Source organism: Lutjanus erythropterus, chromosome 15, assembly GCF_056507025.1.
Source record: "Lutjanus erythropterus isolate fLutEry1 chromosome 15, fLutEry1.hap2, whole genome shotgun sequence".
Lineage (NCBI taxonomy): Eukaryota > Metazoa > Chordata > Actinopteri > Lutjaniformes > Lutjanidae > Lutjanus > Lutjanus erythropterus.
Window position 1 is genome coordinate 14,842,908 of NC_139331.1, and position 26,379 is coordinate 14,869,286.

At 39.0% G+C, this 26,379-nt stretch overlaps 1 protein-coding gene across 1 annotated transcript in view; it reads right to left on the reverse strand.

Annotated features, from left to right (window-relative positions):
- The window catches only part of LOC146314177 (MAM domain-containing glycosylphosphatidylinositol anchor protein 2), a 254,799-nt gene that overhangs the window by 18,349 nt on the left and 210,071 nt on the right, over nt 1–26,379 (reverse strand). Inside the window, exons 12-14 of the mRNA XM_084737373.1 lie at nt 19,574–19,751; nt 6,542–6,562; nt 3,351–3,506 (exon numbers count right to left, since the gene is read on the reverse strand). Of these exons, the coding sequence (XP_084593499.1) occupies nt 3,351–3,506; nt 6,542–6,562; nt 19,574–19,751 (355 nt within the window). The remainder of the gene's footprint in view (nt 1–3,350; nt 3,507–6,541; nt 6,563–19,573; nt 19,752–26,379) is intronic.

A 26,379-nucleotide genomic window follows, 5' to 3' on the forward strand; every position in this document is an offset into this window, starting at 1 on the left:
ATCCAATTTTGGTAATTTTTTATTCATTAAGTTCTTGAATATGGAACACTTACACATGTGAATAACATATTGAATACTAAATATCAGTGCAGCCACAACAGTCATGGCCGCCCGCACTGCCCCAGCTGATTTAGCCATTTTTTTCCCCCTCTGCTTCCTTCCTGTCAAAACTGTTTTTACACATGGGTGTGATTTTGATTTGGCAACATCGAGTGAAACGCTGCACCCATAACCAGTGGAGGATGAGGATGTGAAAGGGAGAATATGGACATGCTGACAGTGTCAATGTGATGTCATCTTTCTTTGATCATGGAGCCTAATGTTTCCCTACAAGACCACAGACTGTTAACAGTAACAAGATCCACATTATATACACTCATCTACTTTTAATTTTGCTGCTGGACACGCTGTCTTTCCCTGTGTAAGTACATTACATTACTACTAATGTGATGAAAAACGATAATGTAAGTCATTGCAATAAGAAACTGTCTTAAAATAGTGACATATTATCTCAAAATAATGATAAACATTCTTATTATTATTTAATGACTATTTTGTTAAAGTTTCTTATTATTTTTAGACACAAACATATTATTTTGGGATATTAAGTCCTTGTATATTTCACACTATTTAGTGTGTCATTTTATGGACTGACCTCTGACTTCCACTGTTCCTGTGTTTTGCTTCAACAAACTGAATAAAATTAAGTCCATCCACATTTCCTTTGCCTTAAAATCACTGTTTTATCTGACGACCTTGCTGCCCTGGCATTTGGCCCTGGTGCCCTCAAAAATTTGCCAGAAAAGCACAAAAGCACCAAAGGCCAAGTGGCCTTGCCCATAAAATGATGAAATTCTCTGTAAATTTCCGCTAAATATCATGCAGATTTCTCTGATTTATGTATGAAAGGCAACAGAGACTCAGTAAGAGATTATCTTGAAAATAAATGATGAAGGCTGCTCATTGTCAGATTGTGCTGCATCAAGTGATTGGTGACACAATGAGTACAGCTGAAATCATCTATTATGCAGCTGGAACACTTCAGTCTTTCCAACTTGTTTCAACTTTTCAAAGAAGTGGAACTTTTAGTGGGATGTTGGCTTTGGCCTATATTGTATAAATGCCACAACTCATTCATGCTGCAATGCTGCTAATTTTACATCTTCCTATGTAATTTAGCATCAACATGATAATCACAGTGTTTGCCTGGGCGCTGGGGGATTTCATGTGTTCATGCATGGATTACATAAGAAATAACAGAGTGGTGTCCATTGAAATGTGTGCATTCAACCAACTTTTTCCAATCCAATGATCATGGGTATTGTTGACAGCTGGCAAAAATAATCGCTTACACTTACAATAACTGTGTTTTTCTTTTTATTGGTGCATGATTTTGCAATATGATTGCTCGGCTATGTAGATAAATCCCCAGCTGAGAAATTCAACTGAATAACTCTCTCAATGATTAGTCAGTGCTGAGGTTGTTGATGATTTGTAGCAAAAAAGAAACACTGTGAACAGACGAAAGGAGGAGTATCAATAATGATACTGACCAAAATCACTGCACTGCATCAGGAGGGAGAAATATAATCTGATACCATCAATCAGTCTAAACTGTGACATAAATGCTTTAGTAAACTTTGAGTGACATAACATAAAGACAGATGGAGCACAGTTACACAGATGAGCAGCGTGTGTCACACGAACAGAGGAGAACGTGAGCGAGTCCTGTCGGCACCGTCGTCATCAAGTCAGCTGTGTGGAGATATTTTAAGCTTAAGGATGAAAAAAGCACAACAGCTGAGTGCAATTTACGTATTCATGTAATTTATTTAAATTTCATTTTGAGTGTTTGAACGGTGCTGACTGATCAAGAATGCTGCTAAGGACTCTGTGCGTGGAAAAAGTTTAAATAAAAACAAACAGCAGGATTGCATAAGTGAGTCATGTTGTTTGCTCTGTATTTCGTCTGTCATGGGAGTAAAATGTTGGTTTCACAGTTTGAGTCTGGTGTTTTTAGATGGATAGATATACAGATGTATTACTAATGGCTTAGTTGTTTCAGAGACGGGAAAAGATGGCATCAGACTGGTACCAGCAGACACTCTAGGCTGCTGTGTTGGTAGTGGACATGAAAAAGTGGTATCAAGCATCCCTAAACACTCGCAGTCTCTCCTCCTAATGCTTTCTGTGGTTCTGACACGTTCATGACAACTGTGATGTTAAAAAAAAAAAGCCTGACCTAACAAATCTGCTACTGTTTAAGTAGAAATAAATGAATGGGCCTATTGAAGGGGGACAGTCTCTTTGTGCTCACCCTAAACATCTGCTGTTTACACAAGTGTGGTGTGGAAACTTCAAACATGCAGTTTATTTTGCACTGTATTTGCAGTTTAGTTATTAATTTTGTTTTATATATTTATTTACTAGACAGGGAATGTTTGCAGATCATTTCTATGTTACTGCTACTAACCTACTAATACTATTAAAGCCTGATAAATGATTACAAAAAATAGAAAAATTTCTCACAAAGACAATATATCCTATTGGATACTTACAATGGAAAATCACATCAATCCATTCTGTACACCTAACTCTTTGTATATCAATAAGAAAGACAACAAGAAATAACTATTTTGATTCTTGCTTAAGAAAAAAATACCAATACAGCCATGAGAAATCATTCATTAGAAGTAAAAAGCCTGTATGAAAAATTAAACCCAAGTAAAAATACTTAACAGTTAAAATATTAAAGTAAAAGCACTGGTTTGGTCCTTCTCATTATTATATTTGACATCATTAGATTGATTTCAGCAGCAGGTTACTGTTGTAGCTGCAGGAGCTGGAGCTGTTTAGAGCTACTTAATATACAGTCAGCCAGTTTAATCAAGTGGTTCCCAACCAAGGGGTCCAGCCGTTTCAAAGGGTCACCAGAGAAATCTGAGGGCTTCGATCTGGTTTTCAGTTGTATTTGAGTCTTTGAAAGTCTTTGATTTTTAGTGAGATATTGAAATTAAATCATGTGAGAGGTTTGGAGGGAAAATCAATATTTGGTGGAGCCGTTAACAAGTCAAAGACATCTGGAATTTAACACACGTGCACACTGTTTTTTATAAGATGTCAAAAGCCAAAAAGGTTATACACCACTTGTTTAATCTTTAACAGTGAGTTTTATTCTAGAAGCTTGTTATATTATCCACTGAGTAAAATCTTCATCTGAAAAGTAACTATCATCTAGACCTTTAAGTACAATATTTGAGTAAAAGCACTTAGTTACTTTTCACCAATGTATACCAAGTATTGGTTTTTACTACAGCTAAGCTATGATTGGACTTTTTCAAGCTACTTACCCTGCTTGGAACCGCTGCGGTCACCGCTGGGCCCTGTGTTGGGTGTGTACTTGGTGTCGCGGGTGGCGGCGCTGTGCCGCGTCCAATCAAAGTCATCATTCTTGTCCTGCGTGAACATGCAGATGGGCTCCTCCTCAAAGCTGCAGTGGAACTCTCCTAGTGAGGGACAGAGCAGAACCACGGGCTTTCATTCACTTCATTATAAAACAGCTTGAAGTTATACACCGCCTAGAAGATAAAGTATGTGTGTACCGTGACACCTACTGTATATTTATGAGACCTCCCAGAGTGTGTGCATGTGAGTGTGAGAGTCTCGTGGGGGGTATACAACAGCAAAGTCCTAATTACACCACACGATCTGTTGAACAGAATTTCTAAATTAAGACGCGACCTCTCATTGACTGTGAACGTCAGTGAACGTGTTCTGTTTTTCCCTGACAACGACAAAGAGTTTGGTTCTGTTCAGGAGGAAACAGAGACAGTGCACCCTGAACACGCCCAATGGCAGTGTGTGTGTGTGTGTGTGTGTGTGTGTGTGTGTGTGTGTGTGTGTGTGTGTGTGTGTGTAAACTGGTTATTAGAAGCTATACCATGACAGCCCACTACTGATGCATGGTGGATTGCTTTAAATAAACACACACCCACACACACTGCCTTAGTAAATAATATTAAAATACAAATCTCAAGTGAAAGAGGGTGGAAACACTAAATAATGATGGTTTTCCAGGTGGTGTTTGACATTGTAGAAGTCGTGCATAAAAAGTGAATCTGCTCAAGTGCTAATGATTTTTGAAAAACTCTCTTTTTTGTCGAGACTGAACTTAAAAAATGAGCTGATTGTCCTTGGATGTTTGGTAGCGTCACACTAGTAGGACTCTGTGTAATCAGTTTTTAAAATGGACACTGCCTCCCTCCCTATCGCTCTCCATCTTCTCTACACTGGGTGTGCAGGTAGAGTTATTAGGTGCTCCCTTCTCCCCCCCCTCGCCCTCGCCTCTCCTCCGCTGCTCTCCACGCCCATTTGACTGCAATTTCTAAACCAGCGGAGTGTGATAGGGAGGGTATGAAACCGTAGACTTTGTCAACCTTTCAGAAAAAGATCAGAGAAATAAAATAACATTTTAACACCAGGACAAAGTTGTGAAGGGTCACATGTAGGGGAATGTCTAACAGTGAATGTATGGTCCCACTTTATTTTACAGTGCAATAATAAGACATATCAAGCTGCTCTTTGTATCAAAACAGACGAAAACTTCTTTATAAGACAATAGTAGACCTTTTATTAGACCCTTATTAAAGGGTAATTATAGACATGAGAGCACTGTACTGTAAACTAAAGTGGAAATGATATGTTCTTTATTCGCTTCCCTTGTTGGACTTTACTGGATGATAACTAGGGACACATTACAATAATACTGAACCGTAAACTAAAGTGTATTATTTCTCACTGTTAGACCCTTATTAGACTTTATTAGAGGGTGATTTGGGACACATTACAACTGAACTGCACTGTGCACTAAAGTGAAATCACATTTCTGCTACCTTCCCATTTCTAAACAATATGTGATCCAGATCTAGTGAGTAAGTAAAGGCCTAAATTATAAGCAGGTGATGTAGCAGATGATTTTGTGATTTAGTTTACGGTACAGTTGCAATGTGTCCCTAATTACCCCCAAAGAATGTCTAATAAGGATCTAATAAAGGGTGTAAATAAATGTAATAATGTATAATAAAGAAAATATTATTTCCGTTTTTGTCTAATTTTAATACAAAGTATGGCTTGTAACGTTGTATTAGCGTACCATTAGATTTATGGTGTCTAATTAGGGTATAGTTGTGTTTGTTTACTGTCCAATATAAAGAAAATGCTATTTCTATTTTTTTTTCTGTAATTTAATGCAAAGCTTGTTATATCTTATTAGTGTACTTTAAAACAAAATGCAACTGAATGTACTAATAAGTAGTCAGAAATCATGCGCGTGAGGAAACAGCCCATTCAGTTTAATGAAGGGGTAGAGGCAGGATCAGCCGTGTCAAAACCTCCATTTAATCCACGTAACAAACAAACAAAAACACCTAACCAGAGGACATGGTGCCGCTAAGAAGAGTCCTCAAAGAGATAGTAAAAAAAGGAGCATTTAGATTCAGGATGCAGGCATGTGTTCTGATAAATATTCATTGATTTATTAAAACGTAGCTGGGAGCAGTTTGGAGTGGTGACCTTGAGAGGAGCAGAATCCGCAGCTTTTTTTTACACAGGTAATGGAGGTAACATAGACTGAGGTGGAGTGTGGGTGGATGGACCGAGGGGAGGAAGAGGGCAGCGATGCTGTGAAAGAGATAGAAAGTGAGAGCAGGAGAGACAGAAGTGGTGGAGCGGGAGAGCGGAGGAAGGGGGCCGGGTTGCAGGCACTCTTGACTCTTCTCCTCACAGGCATGCAGATTTAAATGGAGGTCTAGCTCCCGGCGCTAGACACTAACGCCCCCATCCACTGTGAGCTAAACTAAATGTTTTCGCCTTGTGCGCCCAGGAGAGATAGGAGGATTTGGAGGGGAGGCAGAGGAAGGGGGGAGGAAGAGGAGGCGTGCAGGTAAGATAGTTTCCTTCAGGGATTTGGATAATGATGTTGGTGATTAGGATGTTTGTTATTATGTTGGCAATGTTTGTGTGAACACCCACCAAAATATATATCTATATAAATAAATAAACCACAATGCACAACAGCACAGTGCAGCACAGCAAACAATGATTAAGTGTGGATTCTCAAGGCGTGCATAATGTGAATTTGTAAAGTTTCAACAATGAAATGCGTCATAAATGGGACTAAATATTAAAGAATATAAACACATACTGCAATAATGCATGCATAAGTAATGCTCACAGTACAGTGCAAATGTCCTCATGCATCCATCCATCATGTCCTGCAGAGATTTCAAACTCTCAACATGTCAAAAAAGGCAGATGCAGGTTTAGTCTGAATTCCTGGAGGAAAGTCTTATTTATCATCCTTCATTTAGTTCCACTTAAGAACACTTAGAGGGATCTTCCTGTGCCGTGTGACATGTTGAGAGCTAGATCTCGACGGGATGTGCAGTTACTTTGAGTCTCCCCACTGTTCTCACAGACTGTGTAACGACAGAATGAGCTCGCTCTCTGGCGAGACATGCTAAGTGAGGTGCACATTACTTACTCAGGTGAGGGTTGATGGGAGCTGTGAAAGAGAAAGGCCAGGGACAGACATTAGTTCAGAACATCTTAGCTGTCTGTCAATATGTAGAACACTTATTAAAGGGAAAATGTGCACAGAGGCACCTACAGCTGCTCAGGGACACAAACTGTCACACTTCAAAAAATGCTGAGGCACAACACTTTATATTAAAGTTCCTGTAATATGTGTTAGTTAATATGTAATAAGGCCCCATAAGATGCTCATTAACATTAATATGTGTTGATATAACTATGCAAGTGTTAATAATAGTATAATAAACATATTTATTGTTGGATTATAAAACATTTAGGAACACTTATACAAAATTTGTGAACAGCTTATAGACTGAATCCAGCCCAAAATGTCCCCTCTCTCTCACTGCTGTCACTGTCCAACAAGGCAAAAATCCTGAAAATAATAATAATAATAATGATGAAAAGAATCATCAGGATGAACTGTTAATAAGTGCGTAATATAGGATTAACTAACTATAATGAGCATCGTTTACACTTTTGATCAGTTACCCCCCCAAAATACATAGTTAAGTTATAATGAATGCATAATAAAGGATTAATTAAATTTAACAAGCATAGTTCATACTTAAAATATAGAACCCAACAAAATACATAGTTAACTGTTCATAAGTACATAATAAAGAATTAATTAACTTAATATGCATTGTTCGCCCTTTACATCCAGTACCCCCAAAATGCATTGTTAATGGTTAATGAGTGAAAAATAAAGGATTAATTAAGAATAATAAGCATTATTCACACTTTAGATCTGGTACCCCCCAAAATACATAGTTAACTGTTAATAAGTGCAAAGTCAGCTTCTAATAAATGCATAATAAAGTATGGAGAAATCTTAAAAAGAGCAACAACAAAATAGGTTTAGCAGTGACATAATATCTAAGTTTGTAATGCTAATGTGAACAGCTCTAAAAAAACAAAGTCATAAGGCTTTTATTAATATTCTTAAGCAGTCTTCAAACTGTCAGCAAGTTTCTGCTTATAAATGTCTTACAATCCATCATGTTTATTATGCTTATATCAACACTAAAAATTAAAAGCCTGTAATAAGGGCCTTACTACCTATTAACTAATGCTAATTACAGGCTCCTTAATATAAATTGTTACCCTTTGCCTGATATGAATGAATGATCTATGTATTCTTCTACAGGTTTGACAGCACACAACACAAGCATCCACAGAGAAGCTGTTGCCATTAACCTTTCGTTCTGCTGTCATCTACTGTTTAGGCACAGAGCTAATAAAAGTCTACATGTATAAAACTTGTGCACTTTGCTCAGTGTTGTACTGTCATAAAACAAAATGAATGAGGCCCGTGGGAATGCTAGAAATATTGTCCTGTGATATTAAAACACTGGAAGCATATTAGAGTGCGCACGCTCCATCTTCGTCAAGCTCTATTGCTTTCACAGTGTACAAACAAAAAGTAAACACGTAGCTAAAGAGGAAGCGATGCAATGACACACACAACGCAATGATTACTGAGCAGACAGCAAGAGAGACGTCTAGAATTTAAAGCAGAAAAGGTGACAGCCGTCGTTCTCTGCCTGTTATCAAATGTAAAAGACAGAGGGATTAGGAAGACCAGCCTGACCACATTAATAAGCTTATAGCGAAACTGCTTATCATTATTGCCATTTACCGGCATTGCTGATGTTCTTGTTCAAGGTGACTTCCATTTAGAGCACTAAGCCTATTTTATACTTCCATTTAGAAGCCGATAAATCACAAAAATTAGTAATAATCACAAGCGCTTGTCTGCTAATCACTTTTCTGTAACATCCTTGATTCTTTTTGTGTTCTCAACACTGCCATTATGGAAACTTTTAGATCAAACACTGATGACTTGAGTCCAGCAAAAAACACGCAAGGCTTCTTTTGCATTCTGTCCAACTAACCGCGGTTCAATGCCTCCCTCATTGATAATTTAAGCGGCTACTGCCGCAGCAAACACAGAAAGGTCAAGGGTATCACACAGAGTTGCAACAAGCCAGTTAGTCGGCACTTCACTTTTTGCAGAGTAAATACCATTTAACCTGTCAAGAAGATTCATGGGCATTTTCATGATCGATTGCTGACCGGCCGAATAGATGCGATACATCAGCTTTACCACAAAACTACATTGCTATGTGATTTATGAAACCTTGCTGTTCATGGGGGGGAATTGATTTTAATCCAACCAATTAAAGTGAGTAATAACAAATCATTCTTACAAAGGAAAACATGTACTGAAGAGCGAGGAAGTACCGCTGGGCTGGTGGAATTGGTCTTTTCATAAGCAGAAGTAGTGATCTCTGTTTATGGCTGTGTGGTTCATGGAAACACATGTCCACTTGTTCAGTGTGGAGTAAAGAGAAATAAACACACACACACACACACACACACACACACACACAGAAGGAAAGGGAGAGAAGCACTGCATTTACAATTAAATCATAAAACATTCACTGAGCTGCAACGTTGCAGCTGAAGCCTCACCACAAGGAGAGCACGAGTGTGGAAAGGACAGGCTGTACATCCTCTGCGTAAAAAAAGCTTCAATAATCTTTCATGTTGCTGATTGTGAAAATACCTGCATCCCAACCTTCAGTGCTTCCTGCTGAAGCTAGACTGGACTGCACAGAGCAGCACTGCTGCAATGAAAGACTCTGCAGTGAGGGAGGAAATCATCTGGGCTGTTGCAGAGAAAATGTTTTAAATGACAACTTACAGCCTCGGGCCTGTGAAACGGATGCTGAGTTTTCTGACAAAACTCTATTCTTTCAGCCCCCCTCCTGCCTCTCAACCTCCCATTTCCTGCAACTCTCCTCACCCCACTCCCCAGTCCTTCCTGCTACCCCCCCCCCCCCCCTTCCCTAACTTCTTTCTTCCAAGACCGTGGTTATGAAAATATGTTTCGTTGTCAGTATATTTTTTTTACCTGCAACTTCCTCGGGCTGACTCACGGTGCCTTAGTCCAGATGAATGTGTCTGCTCAAGCAATGTCTCTACCCCCACTGTGGAAATCAAGCTGAGCACAGTGCAGGCCCATAGGCTACTTCACTACTGCTGTGCACGCACACACTCTGAAACACACACTGAACACACTTACAGATAATTTAACTTCCAATTTAGAACACTGTATTGGATATGTGTAAATAAACAAGGCAGAGGTCTTTTGTCGACTTAAAGGAGCAATATGCAAGACCCTGGTGTTAAAAAATGAGTACCGCTGTCAAAATAGTGACTTGGAGCCATAAACAGTACATTAAATAGGTTGAACCCATATTTAAAATATGATCTATGGTTGAAGTGAGTTGACATTAAAGACGAGCACAACATTTTCTTTGGACAATGACAAGCATCATCGAGTCCTACGCTGTAAGTTGATCAGCTGTCTGAAACTGTCAATAGTGTGTCGATGTAAAGCTAAGCCCATTTCCTGAAAACAAAAGCCCACTACTCCAAAAGTACACACTTTGGAGCTGGAGTTCAGTGACTGCTTGCCTTATTGCCTGCTAGACTAATTTAACATATTGCTCAATTTAACCGTTATAAACATCTATTCTTTTTGAAAGATTATTTCTCACAACCCATGACCAGACGTGGTGAAAATTCAATTGATTTTACTTCGAGTTTCTATTTGCACCTGTGTGACAATAGCTGCATAGCAGCTATTCGGCTTCTCACAACCTACCCCATTAGTTCACCTATAAAGAGTGACAAGTTCTCTTTAAATAAGGGGTTTGTGTCCCATTCCATTGAGTCTAATGTAAAATTAGAAGTCAGTGTTAGCTTTTATATTAAGTTGACTATTATTTACATTTTTTAAAATCATGATTATTATTTTAATTCTTCACGCAGTTTTGTTTTAGGCAACAAAACTGCTGGGTGTAAATAGTGTTGTTGGTTATTGACACCTGGGTGCTTGTCTTTGTCATGCTAGACCATATACACATACATCGGGTGTAAACTGACTCCACCCTAGGTGCAAATAGCATCTGCCTTAATTTTAACTCTTTAATTTTAACTAATAAATGGGCAAATAACACAGCTGTTCTGGACCATAAGGAAAGTTTAAAAGGAGAACATGCTGGCTGTAGTGTTGCTGTCAGAGAAGACAGAATTTCAATGTTCTCCAATCTTTGATGACATATCATGATCTTTTTAGGATTAAGTGCATTAAATACATACACAATTCTTCTTTAAACATTTAAAAAAAGCATTATTTTCAGAAATTTTACAGAATTTTCTTTTAATACTTTTGTAGCTTATGAAAATATGAGTGGATCTCAGATACTTTCATGCAAAATGCATGTTGTTAAAGCACAGGTGTGAAAAGCCCTCAAGCAAGCTGCGAAGGCTTTAAAAAATATCTCTTATTTCTTTCTTAATGCTGCAGCACCCTGGTTTCCCCTCCAGCTAAAAAAGCCTCCAATAATGATCGAGGATGAAATGTAATTTCGATGGTTCTGAAGATAAACAGTCCCAGTGATCATCACGGTGAAGTGAAGTGAGTTTTCAGCGCAGCTCTTTGAAACTTCTGCTATGACAGGTCATGTCCTCAGCTCATATATGAGGTGCGTGTTTGACTCCCCAGTTTCTACTTTTCCATCTGAGAGGACAAAACAAACTGCCGCTTGATGCATGAGTGCCTTCCATCCAAATTGCCTAATTTTGATTGAAACACAAAGTGAGCTCATTGACCGCCGAAGGACAGCGGTCCATAGAGGCCGTTCCGGATACAAACACTGACTTCATCTTGGCAGGATTCCCTGCGCACTGGCTTGCAGCGGTATTACAAAGCAGCAGACAATTCCACGGCTGCAGCCAAGTGTCCTCATAGACAACAGCAGCTCTGCTTCTTTCTTCTTCTTTTTTTTTTTTACTGACCTCATATAATCCACACTCTCCAAGATTCCCATCCATCATGTTTAGGGGGTCTGGGTGGGTGCCACGACGTCCTGAGAAAGCCCTGTCACGGCTTCACAGCTCCAACCATCAGTTGGAATAATAACAGTGTGGGCAAATGTAATTCGGCAATCTCTCCTCTCATGTCGGCCTGATAAAAATAACACAAGCGACATCACACTGCTGTGTCCTTCAGTCAAATCAGAGGATGTAACTCTGCTGCACTGGTCCTGAAGTAACACATCCAGACTAATGGACACAGCCAACCCATGTCCAGTAATTTGCTATGTGTTATCCAGCTCTTGCATCAGTATGCGTATGACACATTGATGCAAGCGATTCCTTAATGGACTTCCACATGGATTAGCTTAGCTGTGGTTTAAATAGTAAGTAGAGGATTGAGGCGAAAAAAAATGGGAAAAAAACAGCAAAGTGCTTTTTTTCTTTGGGAGAGTTACATGAGAAGATTGATACCACTGCCATGTCTATCCATTAAATATGAGGCTGGAGCCAGCAGCTGGTTAGCTGAGCTTAGCACAAAGGGTTGAGACAGGGGGAAACAGCCAGTCTGATTCTGTCCAAAGGTAACAGAATTCACCTATCAGCACCTCTTAAGCTCCTCTGTTACATCTTTTTTTGTTTGATTCATCAGGTTTATCCAAATCCATAGTTTTAAAAAAACTGTTTCTAGGCTAGCTGTTTCCTTCTTTGTGTTAAGTTAAGCTAACTAGTAGCTGGCAGTAGCCTTATATTTAACAGACGGCCATGAGAGTGGTATCCATTTTCTCATCTAACACTCTGCCACAAAGTTATTAAGTGTTTCCCAAAATTTGGATTATTCCGTTAAACGAGTCTTTCTCAAAAATCTATTGCAGTAAGTTGCCTTGCAACTTCTTTTTACAGTGTAAAAACAAGGGCACAGAAACTAAACTTCACCTTCAAACCACATAGATTCAATTAGAAGCTACAAAAGTACTAAGAGCTGAACACAGAGACTTTTAACAAAGCCTTTGTCTCTGGTCTCCAGCACAGACATGAGTTGAGACTTTGGTTCGTCTGGTTTCGGGTCAACATGCGTCTACCTTTGCATTTAGATGCAGGGTCCTGCAATTTAATAAGGTCAGACTGAAAAACTTTTGTTCATCAAAAGAGACTTAAAGAGCCTTGAATGTCATCCATTGTGTTTATATTGATTAATGTAGTGTACTGTCTGTCATCAGTCTTGACTTTTGTGATTGTAATGTTGTATTGGATCTATGTATTTTGTTTCTTGTCCTGATGTTTGTTGTCAATGATGTTGCAAATGGAGCTGCTCTGACGCAAGACAAATTTCAGACTTTTTCTGACAGGAAAAGTATCAATCAATCAATCAATCAATCAACTGCTCTCACACTGAGACACAGTCACATTCAGAAACAAAGTGGTAGGGGACACACATAACATCTCGTGGGTCCAGGTTTGTCCCCTACCAGTCAACATTTCGGTAGAAATGCACCACTACTTCAACAGTCACCAAAACAAGAAGTGAAAACATTTTTACACCAATGAAATGACACAGAATCGAACATTCCTGTGATTGGGTCTAATGGTGTTTACACCAGAGCTGAATTGCTTCAACGTTCGCTTGACAGCAGTCCGAGACCACCCCTTCGAGGCAGACCAGAGAACAATTGTTTGGTCCACACCAGCGTTCCAGTCTGGTGAACCTCACCAAAGGGCCTCCAGGGTTTGATTCAACTGGATTAAACAAGGCTGGTGTGAACACGCACTAAAAGACCAGCATTTACACAAAAATACTGTGATATGAAGCATCTACACAATCTTTTGCAGGCTCCTGTGCATTGAAAAGAGGACCTATGTTGCTGCAAAGAGTGATTTTCAGTAGTTTATCACATTGTCATGATTATGGTTACAGCAAAAAAATACCCTACAATAACAAGATATTTTCAGGAAGTCTTACCCTCCCTCAGACACCCTGCACTCCAAGCTTGAGGCCAAAGTATAAAAAAAATCCAAAACTATAAAAAATAATAAAATAATATAATACTTTCTCCTTACTGAGTTCCCAGGTAAACAGAAAGTTGAGACCATGCCTGAACAAAAGCTCAGACAGGGATTACACTGAACCACCACTGGCTGGATGATAACACCCCAACACCTCGGCTATAGCAGAAGACAGAAGTCATCAGAAGCAGAAAGCTGTATTTAATGTAAGATTTAGTGGGTTTTGACTTCAGGACAGCCATCTTACTGTTTATGTCACTATGAGCTGCATAAGAATGGAAAATTAAGAAACAGCGGCAGTGTTTTACCGCACCACTGTGAGGGTTGACAGGAGGTTTAAACATTAAATCCTCCGTCTTGGAGGAATCCAGAGAGAGAGAGGAGCGTTATGAGGAACATCAAACAGATGCTGAGTTTGTCACTGCAGCAAAATTTAAAAGAGTGTCTTTGGAGCTCGGTGACACAACCATCCTTCATCCTACAGCTGGGGACACTATAACTGCTTTTGTGTTTTCTTGCCAACTCACAGAAAAGCTGCTACCATCGGCTTTATGTGCATCAAAATGATCGCTTGGCCTATTGGGCAATGATGAACAAATTCGCTCATTTTTTAGAGTTAAAACTTAACAGTTGGACAGTAATGTTTATCCTAACAGCTAACAAATAGGATAGTCATATTTCATTGGTTAGTTGTTTTGGTACACGCACACATTCATTTTCATGGTCATGGGGAGCTCTAGTGAAGGCAGGAAGCACCATGTTCGCCTTTGCTCAGTAAGACTACAAACACAGAAAGACAAATACTCACATTCACACCTGAGGGTTATTTGGAGATACCAGAACCAGTATGTGCTTTTGATTGTTGGAGGAAACCAAAGCAAACACGGGGTAAAGGGGCAAACTCTTCACTCTAAGAACCAGGGCTAAAGGTGGATTCAAGTTCATAACCTTCTTGCTGTGAATCAACAGTGCAAACCACTGATGAAAACCACGACGGACCAGCCCATCCTGACCAGAAAAACATGCGAGTTGTTCGAATGTGCAAGCAGCTTATTCTGACTGATATGTCTGTTTATTGTCGGGCGGCGACGTCGAGTGGGCATAGTAAGTATGACAGGAGAAATGTAAGCAGTCAAAAAGTCAGAAGAGAGTGGAGGAGGTGGGGTCGATGGATGGCTCAAACAAGTACAGGACTTTCATCCATGAAAGATAAGCACAGGGTTATTTAACGTTTTAAGTAACTCAAGTTGCATTATGGGCATGACTTCACTTCTGTCACCTACATACTTTTATTTCTAAACAACGTAAACCACTGGTGTAATGTCATATGAGTTATGTCACGTGACTTGACTCAATTTAAACTTTTTTTTAGCACTGTCAGCAATGCTATTGTTAAACTATAAAGACTTGATTTGTAAAGATCAAGAGATCATTGGTTTTATGCCCTGATAACTGTCCTTTACATATTTAACAGATTTTGACCTTGATTTTGATTGTTGCAATTCAATTTAATATTGAAGTTGTGACACCCCTAATAGTTAAGGTCTGGTAAGCCTGTTGCTGCCAGTACTCTACCCTTGTAATATATGTTGGTTTGGTAAAAACTGTCAATCAACCAACTCTGTCATGTAGGTACAGGAGTGTGTTGCATGGACTGGGAATGCACAGTAGATTATAATCTTGTGGAGTATTCTGTTTATGTGTTTCATTCAACATTCAAGATTCAAAGGTAGATTTAAGAGTTAATAAAGGATTTTTATATTGCTAGTGCCTCAGAGTGCCTCAGATTTTTCAAGACTGCCAACCAACACCTTGGACTTCCAACAGTAGTAAGCACGACAGTTATTGTTTGGTTTATTTTTATCCAACTACTGGCTCTATCCTTGAAGAGCAGAAAGAAGAAGAAGCAGGAAAAGAAATATAAAGTATAAGGAAATGTTTTGAAATATGTGATATAACTATTATTACAGAAGTCTCTCTGGGCCTGTTGTGTAGGTGGGTTGTGCATTTTTTCAGCATACTGGAAAAACAAACATGTTTCCCAGTTGCAAGGCCAACTTCAGAATACAAAATGTAAATGTCTGAGCATGTAAACATCATACAAAACTCAGAAAAGTACTTGTCCTTGAGTGAAAATCATAAAAATACTGATATACAGATACTGGGATACTGTGGAATATAAACAGCTTGTCCAGGTTTCTGATCACTGCCTGCTATCTGCACGTGTGCCTTCAGCTCGAGTGACAAAGCATCAAGTCAGAGACTCAAACAAGCAGCAGAACTTTTTGCCTTTTGGAAAGACAAGCAGTGCGTCTCAATTACAAAACACATTAACTGCACGAAGTATATACTAAATATTAATTGCACATGTACAAAAAATGGCTGCAATTGTTTAATAGTAAAAAGAAATGATACAACATGTGCACCGATCACTGAGGTCATTTTCTAATTTGCTCTGGCAGATACATATGGACCCCCTTCCATGCAGACAAAATTGTTTTGCTGCTCTCATTGGTATTTGGTCTCCCCACTGTGTCCAGTCAGCAGGTCTGTCCAACGCAACGCCTACAGGTGCATGACACTCAGAGCAAACCGTCGAACTATGCAGCGCTGATCAAATGTGGATCTAGATTCTGTTTCTGCATTGCATTTCTCACCTAAATTGTTTTCAGAAATATATTTTGGTGTACTGTTTAGCCGTAGTATGAGAATGATTGTGACTACGCCACCAACAACGGACCAAGAACCGCTACGTCACACGTTTTGTTGCTCTAATTGGTTGAAGGTCCTTGCTCTGATTGGTTGTGTGTCTATTCAATTGTGACCAGAGGCATTTTGTTCTGTGCACGTTGATAACACCCCGTGGAAATCGAAATTGATCTGAGAGGTTCCACACTATTACACATTCATTAATGATCAATTAAATGCCACCACTGATAAACTTCACAAATAGACCACATTTGTTTTAATTGCCGTTATTTTCTGCATTTTTAGCATACATACTTACTTTCAAGTGAGTTTTGTCACTTTTCCAGCATAAAGAGGCTTCAAATTCAATACCAGCTCAGTTTGAGTAATATGGATTTGGAGTGATGGTAAAGACACTGAGCTTAGCATGAGTTCAGAAAGTGCACTTAAGTTGGGCTTCCATCAGCTGCTTTGGTCATGTTTCACAATCATTGGCTCCATCATCAGCTGCTTGGCTAACAGCTGGCTAGTAACACCTAATAATATTCATTCAGGTGTACTGCATAGCCAATTATAATATGACACTTCTCACTGTTACTCTGCTCAGTACTTGGCACTCATTCCAACATCATTTGCTGCTGCAGCTCCCTCCACTGCCTCAATCTCCCGTTGTAAGATTTTGGTGTTGATTTAACAAAGAGATAATGTTTGTGTATGTGTTTATTAAGGGCGGATTAGTTCTTCCAGCAGAATCCTTGCTGTTTGTTTGAGAACTCCCTCAAACAGTGGAGCGTTTACTGCCAAATTTACCACAATAACATAATTTTGAAAATCACATTAATTTTAGTTCACTATGAGCTTGTAAAACTATAAAATTACTGTGAGAACTTGTATACTGATGTCCAACAGGTCCTTGTTTCCCAGTGAGAGAGAATGGGAGGCAATAACGGAGATGATCATGGACAGAATTTCACATGTCAGTCAGGACGTCTTACGGGACACGTTCTCTGAGCAGAGTGGATTCTGCTCAGACCTACATTAGGCTGCTACAGTGACGCTATGCTGTGCGTGGGAGAACAGAGCAGCCCTAGAGTGATAATTAGTCCAGTCTCTTGTTGGGCAGCCGATTCGCACATCAGCATTGGCTCTCTTCTTTCCTTTCCCTTTCCTTTTTTTTTTTTGATTTTACTTTGTTTCTCTGTATCTTCTTTTTTTTCCTCTGTCCCAACTTGGCTTCCTCCATCTCTCCTTCTGTGCCTCCCTCTGTCTTAATTAGCCTCAATTCTCTTCACTTCACTTTGATTGGATTCAATTTGATTCAATTCAGCAGAATTCAATTCAAGGTTTAGCGCGGACCACACAATATCACATGCGACTACTAAACTAACAGCGGAGAAAGTTTATCCGTCTTTCTCTCTTCCTCTCTTTTCCAATTCTCTTTCCAGTGGCCACAATGAGCTGCAGTGAAACTGAATAATTCACAACTGCAGCAGCACCACTCAGGAAGAACTCAGCAGTCAGTGATAGACAGAAAACAGTCAGGCAGTTTGTTTCTGAAAATGCACATCTCAAGTACCTGTGCATCTGTTCACAGGCACTGCTGGGCCTACCACGGATACTAATGTAGCTTTTGTATTTCAGCCAGTCTGTCGTCCCACAGGCTGAAGAATGCGCCTCCATTTGCAAGCTGCTGTTTCATTCTGTAGAGAAATGCATTGTGGTTTGATGTTTTCTCACCGGCCTTACCAGGCACAGCACTGTGCACATCATGATATCCTTCTAGTTGATATTCTATTACTACAGACCTGATTCAAAACCTACTTCCAAATGAAACAATACGACTGCAGCAAACACGGTCACGCTTTATTTTGCAGTACACTACTAAGAGGCAACAATCAGCACTCTGTATCAAATTAGACAAAAACTGAAAATAATATGTTCTTTGTTAGACAGTATTAGACCCTTTATGATACCATTATTAGACTTCAATATGGACACATTACAGCAACTGTATTGTAAAATAAAGTGTAGTGTTTTCCATAGTTAGACCCTTATTAGACTTTATTAGAAGGTAATTTGAGACACATTACAACACAACTGTACTGTAAACTAAAGAGAAATCACATATCTACTACTTGAGACACACCTTATTTGGTTAGTCCTGTTCAACTGGCAGATTAGCGAAGACTGATGTCACCTCTTTGATCTGCCAACAGTATCACAATAAGTCCGTCCCTTATGGTCAAAAACAATCCTCTGTATCTCTGCTTTTGGCTTTTACTTGGTCAATCTGGTTCACATATTGTTTTTAAATGTGGAAGGAGGAGATATGTGATTTCATTTTAGTTTAAAGTTCTGTTGTAATGTGTCCATAAATACCTTCTAATTAAGTTTAAAAGGGTCTAAAAAAAGTGTAATACAGTCTAACAAGGAACATATTTCTGTTTTTGATTGTTTAATTCGATACAAAAATGTTATGTTAAATGTTATGTCTTATTAGTGTACTTTAAAATAAAGAGCAACCATAAACATTTTATTTTACTCTGGTTCTCAGGCAAGACACAGTGAGGGTCCATGTGGAGCTTGGCAAGGCCACAGACCTTTCACAATATTTGTAGTATAAATAATTTAAAAAGCCATTTGTTATATGAAAAACATCCCAGGAACAAATCACATCCTCTGGCAAAGAGATGAAAAGGAATCACACACAAAAAATACATTGTTCTGGGGGGAAAACCGAAAAAAAAAAGCAAAACATGACTCGTCTTTGACCAGCTCGGTTTGGTCTTGTGACCCAAACTACACGTCTGAGTCATCTGATGCTTTGATGTCATGGTGATCTCTCATGCACAGAAAACAACAAGTCAGCTTTTGCCCCAGTCCAGGACAGACCTGACTCAAGCAAATAAAGGTCACGAGGAAAAAATGATTAGTCAGTTGATCAGCATTCACTCAAACTGGCAAAGAAGCGAAGCAAGCTGATGACTTAATGTGTTAAGATGAAATTTAAGCTTTTTACTGGTCTTGCATCAAACATATCAGAAATAACACATCATCATTTGATGATCATAACGATTGGTGATACCAGAGTGAACTTTTAATATCTATCAGTGTTGATGAACATGTGTCATGATGCAACGGCACAATCTCTAGCTGGAGTTAATTTAAGAGTATTTATGAGTTAGCTGAAGGATAACATTACCAGCTGTAGCAGTAATTCTTCCACCTGTTCAACCACATATGTAAGCAGGAGACTAAAGTGAATCCAGCTCTCCTGTGTCTCCCCCACCTGGTTTTTCTCTCTGATTTCCAAACGTGGAAACATTAAACTACTGCAAGTTGAGTAGACTGATCACTGTCCTCCAAAAAGACATCCCTAGAGTTAGTATACAAGACTCACCGCTGTAAGTGACAATCCGGATGGTGGAGTCACCCTCTCCAAATCGTGTGATCGGGGTGAGGCGCACTTCATAGGATTCAGGCTTTATGAGTTCAGTCAGGTTGTGTGTCATCAGCTCTCCTTTGTTGATTGTTCCGTCCACAGGGATCTCCTGCTCCCACCAGCGCTGCAACCCCATCTAGAACGGGAAGAGGAGCCACAAGAGGTTCAGATTATTAAACATCACAAGACACACAGGAGTTCTGTTTCCGTACCTACATACAAAAACAGACACACAGACATTTTATATATAATTGAAAGCTTGGAACATCAGTTGCAATCTGCTACTTAAGAAATCATCAGAAATGAGTTTGCAGTCATCAGAGTTGAACGGTTTGCTTCACATTCTACCTGTTTTTTTCAAAGTTGAGGTTTAAGGTTATCATACAGCCTATAAATTGACCTATACCATGTGGAGTCCCACAAGGCATTGTTTTGGACTGTTTTCATTATATGCGAATGACTGTTTGGTGTCACTTAAGACTAAGAAGACACTAAAGACCATCTTAAACCTAATCAGATTCTCTTTGAAATCAGATGAAACAAGTCTGTGTTTACTTTTTCCTGGGCTAAGTTACAGTAAGTAGCACTTTTACACTGTAGCCAGTTAAAAAGAAGCAGGATGAGATTTTTCTTTAGAAAATTTTATTTTGACATTATGCATGTTTATTTTTTGTTGTTGTTTTTTTGTTTTGTTTTTTTACAGTGGAAACAGTTATGCTTTTGTCCACGGGGGCCTCCAAACAATCAGCAAAACATGGAAGCTCCTCATAGTAGCTTTAAGTGATGGTTTGAATAAGATCTAGAATGATGGGTTCATGTTGGCATAACAGGACCAACAGCTCGGGTGGTCACCCTTGAAAGATAAAGTCATACAACTACTACTCAGTGACATACTAATAAATGGGGGAAATAATGCCCTCCAGACTAAAGCTTGCATACATTTAATACCATCATGGGTATGTGCTCCTTCAGGTTCCACATTGACAGAAATTGCAAAGTTGCAAGTTGTGTGCAAACATAACTTTGCACACAACTATAAGTACAACAATAAGTAAGCACCGCAATTTTAAAACTGCTATAATCAGTATTTTTACAGCATCACTGAATCACCTGACTACTTGTACATGAAAGGGGTCATTTGTAATTACAGACCCTCTCAGTTTGCAAACCCAGCTCAGAGCTCTATTCAGTTTTATTTGCTCTAAAAAGCAGCTGTTACCCATCCAGCACCAAACGGCAGACAGACACAGCAATATAACAAGCTGGTAAACGTTGCTGCTGCAGAGACAGATATTTCCTTCATGAGCTGGTGGAGACCAAAAAGAGCTAAAAGGAGGGTGAACATTTGACTTCCATTTGCCAAGTGATCAAAAACCATGTGCTGGCCAATATATCCAATATATAGATACTATATCAATTATTGTGATAAGAGACTAGGTGTTGTCTTAGATTTTGGAGATAGCTATAGCATAAATGTTGTCTTTTTGTGGATTTTCTAGCTTTTCTACAATTTGCCTTTAGCCACTTGGTCATTATATCCACATAACTGATTATTATTATTTATCAAAAATCTCACTGTGTTAATATTTTATGAAAGCAATAATAGTTATCCTTATGATATGGTTGCAATATCAATATCAATATCAAGGTATTTGGTGAAATATTGTGATATTTGATTTTATTAATATCGCTCTATCCTACAGAAACCTAGGATGTAGGATATCACCTGGTAACCTGAACTAATGCGACTTTGCTATCCATACTGGGATCTTATCATACTGGGTTTCAGTCGTGAAAATACCTTGTATCTAATGAAAACATGGAGAATACTAATTTTTGCAAGCATATATCATTACAACATATTGTATACACGGCCACAGCAAATATGTATTCCCTTCACCATCAGTGTAAAATGTTCCATCTGCCAGTTAACCTCGTCTATAGGCATTTGTATGATCCGCCAACATTAAATGCTACACAACAAAAACATTTTTTTTCTGTGTAAGCTGTTGACAGCTAGCTCCTCATTAGCCACATTTACTTTCAAAGCAGCTCCCAGGCTCTGAATTCAAAGACTGCCATTAGCAAGCAGCAGAAATATTCTACACTTACACTGCCGAAAGAAAAATCCTGATTCATTTTTTTCATTAAAGATATGCCTCAGTCTGCATTACTGTACCTGCAGTATGCAGCTTTGTGACTACAGTGAGGACAACACCTTTGTGCTCTGTACACAAAGTTTTTCTTTAATCTTTTTCTACAATGTTTTGCTACCCCTTTCTAGAGGGACCTTGAACTGACAGGAATTCTTTATCTCGTCTTTGCACAATGCAGGGCACACAAGCGAACCTGTCTTCAGGTGACTAAGCTCAGGTATCACACAAAAATTAGCTCATGCTTTTCATGTCTTGCGATACAATACAGCCCCTCGGAAATTCAAAGAAACAAAACGAGGGCTTGTTTCTGCGTTTGCTGGGGGCAAAGAGAAGAGAAGTAGGGTACATTTTATCCTTGAGAATCAGTTTGAGAGGAAGAACGGCACAAAGACAAGTTACAGCTTCTGCATCACAATTAGTGACTTTACATGCCCTTCTTAGTCAAAGGAAAAGAGAAAGTGTGCTACTAGCAGGAGAGGCAGAGATAGAGTGAATGAAGGTGTGATAGCAGTGAAGCAAAGTCAGTGTGTCTCTGTGTGTGTATGTGTGAACAATACCAATTAAGTAATTACTTTGAGCCTGGATGATCCACAATTATGGGGTGCAAGTTTTCATCACCATTAGTTTGCAGGTAAATAGAGTGTTTTGTCTGCCACTGGTAATTGCAGATGGAGCACTTGTCCCTACCTTCTCTTTGAAAAATTTTGCTATCCTCCAAAGTACAAAAGGCATGGCAGTTAATTGCAATAAATTACAGAGTGTTGGGTTGTAAGTATGTGTATGTGTGTTGGAACACTCTAAAAAGAGGATGTATCATTTTAAGGACCTTTGATATTTTCAGTAAGAGTGAAAACAACCTTTCTGTTCAAATGGTGACAAAAAGTACAGCTGTTGTTGTTCCAAACAGAGACACACAGATGTATTAAAAATGACGCATCCTGTCCTGTTCATATGGTGAGGGGGGTTACAGATGCCAAATAGGAGGGTTACTTTTCTGCGTCAGCAGCGATGGGCAGTTGCAAGAATCTGAGCTTATTCATACAAGTAACAAAAGCTGCGTTTCCACTGCAGGATCTATCCATAGGGACTGGGAACCTTTGGTGAAACTAAGACAGGGACAGGGACCAAGATCTAAATTAAGTTCCAGGGATATTACTCCCCCGCCCACCCAAAAAAAAAAGAAAAAAAAAAGTGCTCAAAAGGTAGCATGTCCAAAAGTACAGAAACTTCAGGGGTGGTCTGATTGGTCGACTACCAGCCACCACTTCAAAAAAATTTGTGGCTGCAAAACATTTTTTTTTCTTGTGCACAAAATGATGCATAAAAACAGCTGTCACTGTTTCATATGCCACGGACCACAAGCTGTGGCTACCAAGGTGTAGTGTGTTAATGCACCCGCAACAATTTTTATTGATCATTGTAAGGAGTTTTAGCATTTTTATCATTCATCAAGCAAATTGACAAGTTTTTTCATTTTGCTAAGCTGAACAGTGCACATGTTTCCTGAGGGTGCAGATGCCAAGAATAAGTAGGTAGGCATAGTAACATAACAGCACTGCAATACTGAAAGTTTCTTTCTTTTCAGGTGTTGGAAAGAAAATATGTTGGTCCACTTCAATTTATCTTTTACTGGAGGAAACAAACATACTTGTGACAAACCTACATGTAATCATGTCATAGCAACAACATTTCTGACCACAGTTATCTCCTCTGAGAATCAGCCACAAAACATATGAAATCTCCCCCACATGTGTTCTCTTGCTTTTGTACTGCTGTGTCCTTGCTTTTTTTTTTTTTTTTATCTCTAAATCTAAACCCATCTGAAACCACATCTGAAAATCTAAGTCTAAGTTCAGGCAGAGCACAGAGGCTGCTTGTTTACTCATGCTTCACAATCTCTGGCTAATTCATCAGCTGCTTGGCTAACATGTGAATAGTAACGTGCAATCATATTTATACGGGTGCAGTGTGACTATTTTCACCTTGTCACTGCTTGTCCGTTAAAACAGTACGCTCACTCTACCACAAAAATGTCCTCCTTATGTGCTTTATCTTTTGGATTGTTGATTTAACTGAAGTTTATGTTCACGTATGTGGTGCAGTAGGGGGGATTCTCACAGCAGATTCTCCCTCTAAGAACAGACTCTAGTCCACTTAATTGGACGGTATAACCATTTTCTATAAATGAGATATTCTTTGAAGTGTTTGTAACTGAAACTGGCCATTAGCAGCTATCAGACAGAGTTCAATCATCATGGTTACCGTGTGCGGTAGTTTTCAGATTGACATGAGCCACATGGCTTCGTAGCACATTGTAGCGAGCAACTTGATATTGGATATTTATCAATAAATGACATCTTTGCTGGATTACTGTGTTAGAAAATGACACGCAATTTAATGAAAAAAGTCAAGCTGTGTGGAAGAAACTTGCGTACTCCCATTAGTGAGTGTAATTCTGTGACTCTTTATGATTTACACCTTCCCGAGAGTCGTGTTTAGATGTTATTCAGAGTAGTGTTGTAACTTTTCCTGGTGGTACAACAGCTTTTATTTTAGTAATGCAGAAATCACAACTTAGTAATAATTAATGTTACAACTAGGCAAAGTCTGGTGGTGCAAAAGACCGCAGTTGTTTGACTCATTCATAAATTCAGAATGTTAAAAACCTGTGGCTAAAATATGAATAAAAAAAGACCTAAATGAAATGTGGATCAAGTATTTGTCAGCGGGCCAATTAAGCAGATAAAACAAACACTCTGTGGGAGTATATTCACACTTTACATCTAACATATTTGAGTGTTATTACTTTACAAAACTAAAGGAGAAATATGCAAGACCATAGCATTCAAAAATGAGCAGTGTAATACAAATAGAACTGGAGTCAATTTAATATACGATCTCTGGTTGAAGTGAGTTGTTCCCCCCGCCGCTTCCTCCACAGACTCAAAGTTCACTGAAGCTACACGAGTGCGTTAGATTTTGACAATAGCAAGCAGCAACAAGTCCTGCACTGTAAACTGATCAACTGTCAGTTGTCTGCTGAGGTAAAGTTCAGCCTGTTATCCTGAAAACAAAAGCCCACTGCTCTGAAAATACACACTTTGAAGTTTGAGTTCATTCACTGCCTGTCTCACTGTCTGCCAGACTCCATTAACATATTGCTCAGTTAAACTGTTCTAAACATCTACTCCTTCTAAAACAAGGAGACAATGACACACACGGCAAACATCCAACATTAACTTTAACTGTAATAAATGTGAAACAGCGAAAAAAAAAAAAAAAACCCATGAAGGGAATGGAAACTTCAAAGAACATGGTGGCTGTAGTGTTGTTTTTGGAGAAGCCAGTATTTCAACTTAGCTTGTTTCCTTAATCTCTTATGACATGCTATGATCACTTTATGATTAAGTACAGTAAATATATTACATTTTCTGCTTTTCTACTTTTAGTGTAATAGAAAGCCCTGTCACTGAAAAAAAAAAAAAGAAATAATTTCAAGTGGATTTTCTGCCAGATTGTAATGGGAGTAGAATATCTTGTCTTAGGTTTTGAACACCTCATTATTGTTCCCAAGTTCACACACCGGATTGTTTTCTTTGCTTATGTTTAGATGGTTGTACAATGCTGTGAGCATAAATAAAGTCATCAAAATGTATATTTGCAGGTGTATATCATTTTTTGGAGACCTGTTTCAGATTTAAAAACATGAAATTGGGAGAAGAAGGTCTAATATGGAACTAGTGTGTGTCTCTGTGTGTGCGTGTCCCAAAGCTCCAGGCAGATGGAGGCCTTAAATGTTAATCCTGGCAAACGGAGCCTCAAGCTCCAAACAACAAGTGGAAGCAAAGACTTCAATTTTTTCCATATCAAAAAGGGACATTAACTTTCTTAGACGTTTTGAATCGTATACACACTTATTGACTTATGGGTTTTGCACTTTTGTTTTGATTTCCATTAATGTTCACTGAATCACTGCATCTGCGCTCAATTAACAGTTTGCATCCCATTACCTTTCATTCTCCACGTTTTCCCCACAGAGGCAGAGTGCCATATTGATCTAATTTCATTTGATTGCGGCAGCAGTTCATGGGTTTCATTTTATGGCAACTTTAAAAAACAGCAGGATTGATCAAAGCGATAGCAGGATCCAAAAGAAACGCGGGAACAATCAAAGTGATGGTGTAATGTTTGACGAGCGCGCATCAACTGTAGATTGCCTGCATGTAATTAGTGTGGCTTCTATTGATCTGCTTGCATACCCTGACTTGACAGATCAATTGAAAAAGACCAAAGAGGAGGAGGAGAAGAAGGAATACACTGGAGAAGCAGTTCCATGGCAGCAAGATGTACACTGAACTCGACTTATCACCTCGCAGTTTACACCTCCGCCAACCGATCAAGTCATGTTTGTCCAGATGACCAGACTCATATATGTTGTGAATTCTTTGGAGATATTTAATAAAAGGTGTTAAGTGTATTTTTTGCCTTTTCACTGAGAAGAGAGGACTAATACAGAGCTCAACATTATGATGTCTGAATGAAGTAGACCTTTGATCTTTTGGACATAAAATGCCGTCACTTTATCATTTTATCCCATCTGTAAGACAT